Here is a 5,087-nt window from a genome sequence, read left to right as displayed (position 1 = left end):
TGTGGCTAATGAAGAATAATAAATCCAGTGGCTGGATTTGCCAGTGGATCCACCCAAGACCCAACTCACACTGAACTTGGATACAGAGAGGAAAAGGAGGAAGATCGGGAGGAAGAGAAAAGAGGGAGGAGGTGTGTGTGTGTGTGTGTGTGTGTGTGTGTGTGTGTCCGTTGGGGGGGGCAGTAGACAGGGTAGCGCGGGGGGGGGGGGGAGGAGTCGCATGCGCAAAGGCGACCGGAGCTGGCTCCACGGCCGTCCAATCCGCTGAGAGCTGCGAGAAACCGAGTGAGAGAAAGCCCTGCAGCCCGGTCGACCCCATGTCTCTTCGGCACCAGGCACCCGCCGGGCCGAGGGGGCGCAACGCTAAGCGCCAACTGCCGCGTGCACCAAGCGGAAGCGCAGACCAGCGCGGAGGAGCTGGTTCTCCCGCGCCCGCTTCTTCTCCTTCCGCCAGGAGTCAGAGGCCGGGGTCACCTGAGCTGCGGGGAGGGGCGGGCCGAGTGGGGGCTGAGGCCTGGAACTTAGCGGTAAGCAGGACGTAGAGGGGAGAAACTGCCAGGTAAGAGGCGTTCCTAGTAGTCTGGGGGGAAAAAACCTACCCAAGGCTGGCTTGGCCCGCAACTTTATTTAGGACTTTCTTTTCCCGGCTTGGTGGAGACTAAGCGGAAAAAGCAGGAGGGGCTGGAGGCCGGCTCTTAGAACTGCCTGGCTACTGGAACACAGACCTGGCCAGTGGGGTGGGGTTGGGGTCCAAAGTAAGTGAGAGCTGCGGGGCGCCGGGAAGGGGCGGCGGCAAAAACGTGCGGGCGGGGGCCGGAAGGGGAGGTGGAGGGCGCGGCGGGGGAGCGGGAGGCGGGGGTCGAGAGAGCTCCTCGGACCCTACTCTGTAGGGAGCAAAGAGGGAAGGGGCGACGCTAGAATCCGAGCTGGAGAAACCGCGCTTCCTGGCAGGGAGGGCGGAGGCGCGCGGGAGGGAGGGAGAGAGGGCGGGGGGTAGGGGGCAGGCGCGGGGAGAGGGGAGTATAACTCGGCGGCCGCGAGGCGCGGGGGCAGTTTCGGGCGCCCAGGTCTGCAGCCAGCTCTAAGCGGAGCCCAGAAACCCCTAAGACTGACAGCGGAGCCAGAGGAGGAGCTCGTAGTCCGGGCAAGGCGCGCAGAGCTGGGAGCGGCGGCGGGAGAGCGCAACTTTGCACTGCCCTTCGCTGCTCCTGCGCTCTCCCAGCACTTCTCAAGAGGGTCCTGGCAGACGGGGTCAGTGCGTGCGCTACGGACGAGCGCCCGGGCGGACCGGGAAGATGATGATGATGTCCCTGAACAGCAAGCAGGCGTTCAGCATGCCGCACGGCGGCAGCCTGCACGTGGAGCCCAAGTACTCGGCACTGCACAGCGCCTCGCCCGGGTCCTCCGCGCCCGCGGCGCCCTCCGCTAGCTCCCCTAGCAGCTCGAGCAATGCTGGCGGCGGTGGTGGCAGTGGCGGGGGCGGTGGAGGCCGTAGCAGCAGCTCCAGTAGCAGTGGCAGCAGCGGCAGCAGCGGCGGGGGCTCCGAGGCGATGCGGAGAGCGTGTCTTCCAACCCCACCGGTGCGTATTTCTGCATAATCACCGCTTAAAGGCACATTTTGACAGCCCCCTTTATCTGCTTGATGTTTTTTTCATGTCTGCACAGCAAATCACCCCACACCTCCAACCAATTTCCCCCCTCTCTCTCTTATGTATTCAGCGGGCCTTTTCTTTCATATTAATTTTTATGACCTGGGATGTTGCCTGTGCGCGTGTTGTGTTGTGTTGTGTTTGCAGGCTCACTTTCCTCCTCCTCGTGCACTCACGGTTTCTCTCAGTGGCTTCCCTCCTCTCCGCCTCACCTGCTACATTCAGGATTATTATTATTATTATTATTATTATTATTATTATTATTATTATTATTTTAACGTTCTGGGAATGTTGTAGGCGCGGCGGTGTTGTCGAGCGCTGTGCCGGGGCTTCCGGGGAGAGTGCGCACAATTCCCTGCTGAGCGTAATGTGTGCCTTTTACTTGCAATTGCAGAGCAATATATTCGGCGGGCTGGATGAGAGTCTGCTGGCCCGCGCCGAAGCTCTGGCGGCCGTGGACATCGTCTCCCAGAGCAAGAGCCACCATCACCACCCGCCCCACCACAGCCCCTTCAAGCCGGACGCTACCTACCACACCATGAACACCATCCCGTGCACTTCGGCTGCCTCTTCTTCGTCGGTGCCCATCTCGCACCCGTCCGCACTGGCGGGCACGCATCACCACCACCACCATCATCACCACCACCACCATCAGCCGCATCAGGCGCTGGAGGGCGAGCTGCTGGAGCACCTGAGTCCCGGTCTGGCCCTGGGTGCCATGGCTGGCCCCGACGGCGCCGTAGTGTCCACGCCAACTCATGCACCGCACATGGCTACCATGAACCCCATGCACCAAGCAGCGCTCAGCATGGCCCACGCGCATGGGCTGCCCTCACACATGGGCTGCATGAGCGACGTGGACGCCGACCCCCGGGACCTGGAGGCATTCGCCGAGCGCTTCAAGCAGCGACGCATCAAGCTGGGGGTGACCCAGGCCGATGTGGGCTCCGCACTGGCCAACCTCAAGATCCCTGGTGTGGGCTCGCTTAGCCAGAGCACCATCTGCAGGTTCGAATCCCTTACGTTGTCGCACAACAATATGATTGCGCTCAAACCCATCCTGCAAGCGTGGCTCGAAGAGGCCGAGAAGTCCCACCGAGAGAAGCTCACCAAGCCGGAGCTCTTCAACGGCGCGGAGAAGAAGCGCAAGCGCACGTCTATCGCTGCCCCAGAGAAACGTTCTCTTGAAGCCTACTTCGCCATCCAGCCGCGGCCCTCCTCCGAGAAGATCGCCGCCATCGCGGAGAAGCTGGACCTTAAGAAAAACGTGGTGCGCGTCTGGTTCTGCAACCAGAGGCAGAAACAGAAAAGAATGAAATATTCTGCGGGCATTTAGGAGACCCTTGGCCTCTCCAGGGACATCCCCTCCTCGTCCCCTCTTTTCCCTCCCTCTCTCTCTCCTGCCTCTTTTCTTTCCACTTTTGGCTACCAGAAACAATTCCAGTAAATGTGAATCCGGAGAAAGCGAGGATTGGAGAGCGAGCAAAGGAGCGAGCAAATGAGCCCAAACCCAGTGAGAATGTGAAACGATTTCTCAAGGAAAAACAAAACAAAACAAAAGAAGGGATTTGTCAAGTTGTAGCAAAGTTATTCCTTTTAACCCCACCCCATCCGGAAAAGGCACCTCGGCTTCTTCACAGGAAGTCTGGAGCTGGCTGTTTGCAGGAAGGCAGACGAGACAGCGTTTTAAAAAGGCCCCCAAAATGATCAAGTAAGATTTGTTTTTATTCCTAAAGACATCACCCTTGTTCAAGTTTAAAAGTACACTTTGCAGCTATTTTTCAGAAATAGAAATCGATTCAGGACTGAAACTTTAAACTAGAGTTGATGCTTAATGTGATAGAGACATCTCTAAAGTATTTTGAATTTTAAAAAAGATGGCAGATTTTCTGCATTTACACTGTATATTATATATATATTTTTATTGTGGTTCTTACCCCCTTCTTCCTTCTCTAAAGTGTTAATGCTTAAGAAAGGAGTTGCGCCTGCTGTGTTCACTGATCTTGAAAGCTATTATTAGATTATTGCCGAACAACCCTCTGTAAATTATTAATTTATCTCTCTAGCAACTTAATTTGTGCACATTCTAATTAATTAAACTTATTTAGTCTAAAAATGGGGGAAACGTATGGCTCGTGGAGTTAAACAATTTTATGTTTGATGAGTTTACTGAATTTTTATGGCTTTCCTCTTATACTGTGTTCCTTTTGGCCCATTTGTATATTCTCACTCTGAATGAAGATTGTTTTTCCTTTGTTTTTACTGGTAGTGTTCTGGTTTGTGAGTCGACACTCAGTAATGGATGTCTTAATCGTGTAGACTTGATTCACTGTCCAAAGTATTGTTTACTTCGTTACATATTTAATGGGGATTCCCACATTGTCCCCACTACACACGCGCGCTCTCACTCACCCTTACACACACACACACACACACACACACACACACACACACACCTCTAATGGAAGAGAAGAAGTGAAGCAGTTGGAAGCATGACTATGATGCATCATTTTCTAGCTTTAGGTGCATTTGTTCACTTGGTGTTTGCCCTTCCAGATTCTACGATTTCACCAAGGTATCTCAATCTTCTTGTTTTCAATTGCTTTGTTGACTACATTTTAACATTTACAAGAATCCTTCGGTTTTTCCTTTTGGAGGTTTGTTTGTAGAAAAACTAATTTAAACTATAAGAAAGACAGTGCACTGCTTGTAAATTCACATTGTTTGGTAGAATTCTTTTGGAACAAAAAATAATTAGGTACATGGTGATTGGTACCTTATCTATTGTAAATATCCCATTCAAAATGATGCACATATAGATATATTCTTACAAATTTTGCTGTATTGCTGTTCCATTTGAGGCTCTCTGAAGTCTTGAGTTCTGTATATGACCTGGTTTCTTGTTTTTGTTTTGTTTTGTTTGTTAATAGATGGTTTATTTACTATGGTAATGTATTAAGTTATTTTTGGTGTTGTTTGATTGTCTTTCATTGAAAAGATGATTTTAATGTTTTATTGGCAAAGTATGCTGCTTTTTTCATTAAAATATACTATTAAAATTAAATGGCTTTTAAAATGTGATGTTGTTTTCAATCATTTACATGGAAATTATTTTGATAGTTTTTTAAAGCAGAAACATTTTAATGGTTCATTTTAGAGTGGTTGTTATAGTCTGATTTGGATTTAAAAGGGGGTGTTTCTCTAGGAAAGTATAAAAGAACAGCGTTTATAATTGTCTTCTAATAGCCAGAGCTCATCTCACAGGGTGCATTGCTTCTCTGTCTAGATGAGGTTGTGATATTTGGCTCCAATATCTCCCTTGGAGTCTTTTCTCCAGATCTGCAATAATTCTGCAAAGAGAATCTTTATGAACAGAGGTACTACCTGGGAAGAAGGAAGAAAGGAACTCAGTTTAGTTTTCAGCCAGTACTGGGAGCC

The 5,087-nt window shown here is 51.1% G+C and overlaps 1 protein-coding gene across 1 annotated transcript; it reads left to right on the top strand.

Annotated features, from left to right (window-relative positions):
* Positions 1-1,036: 1,036 nt before the first annotated feature.
* On the top strand, positions 1,037-4,730 carry POU4F2 (POU class 4 homeobox 2). Its single transcript, XM_011281629.4, has 2 exons — positions 1,037-1,580; positions 2,044-4,730. Exons 1-2 carry the CDS (start codon positions 1,296-1,298, stop codon positions 2,983-2,985), a joined length of 1,227 nt encoding a protein of 408 aa, XP_011279931.1. The 5' UTR covers positions 1,037-1,295; the 3' UTR covers positions 2,986-4,730.
* The last annotated feature ends 357 nt before the right edge of the window (positions 4,731-5,087 follow it).

Source organism: Felis catus, chromosome B1 (genome assembly GCF_018350175.1).
Source record: "Felis catus isolate Fca126 chromosome B1, F.catus_Fca126_mat1.0, whole genome shotgun sequence".
Classification (NCBI taxonomy): domain Eukaryota; kingdom Metazoa; phylum Chordata; class Mammalia; order Carnivora; family Felidae; genus Felis; species Felis catus.
This window is presented reverse-complemented; position numbering and strand designations above follow the sequence as displayed.

Coding starts and splice junctions, on each gene's coding strand:
- POU4F2 (XM_011281629.4), top strand. CDS start 1,296: ATGATGATGATGTCCCTGAACAGCAAGCAGGCGTTCAGCATGCCGCAC. Junction 1,581..2,043: donor CGTGTCTTCCAACCCCACCG/GTGCGTATTTCT, acceptor TTGCAATTGCAG/AGCAATATATTCGGCGGGCT.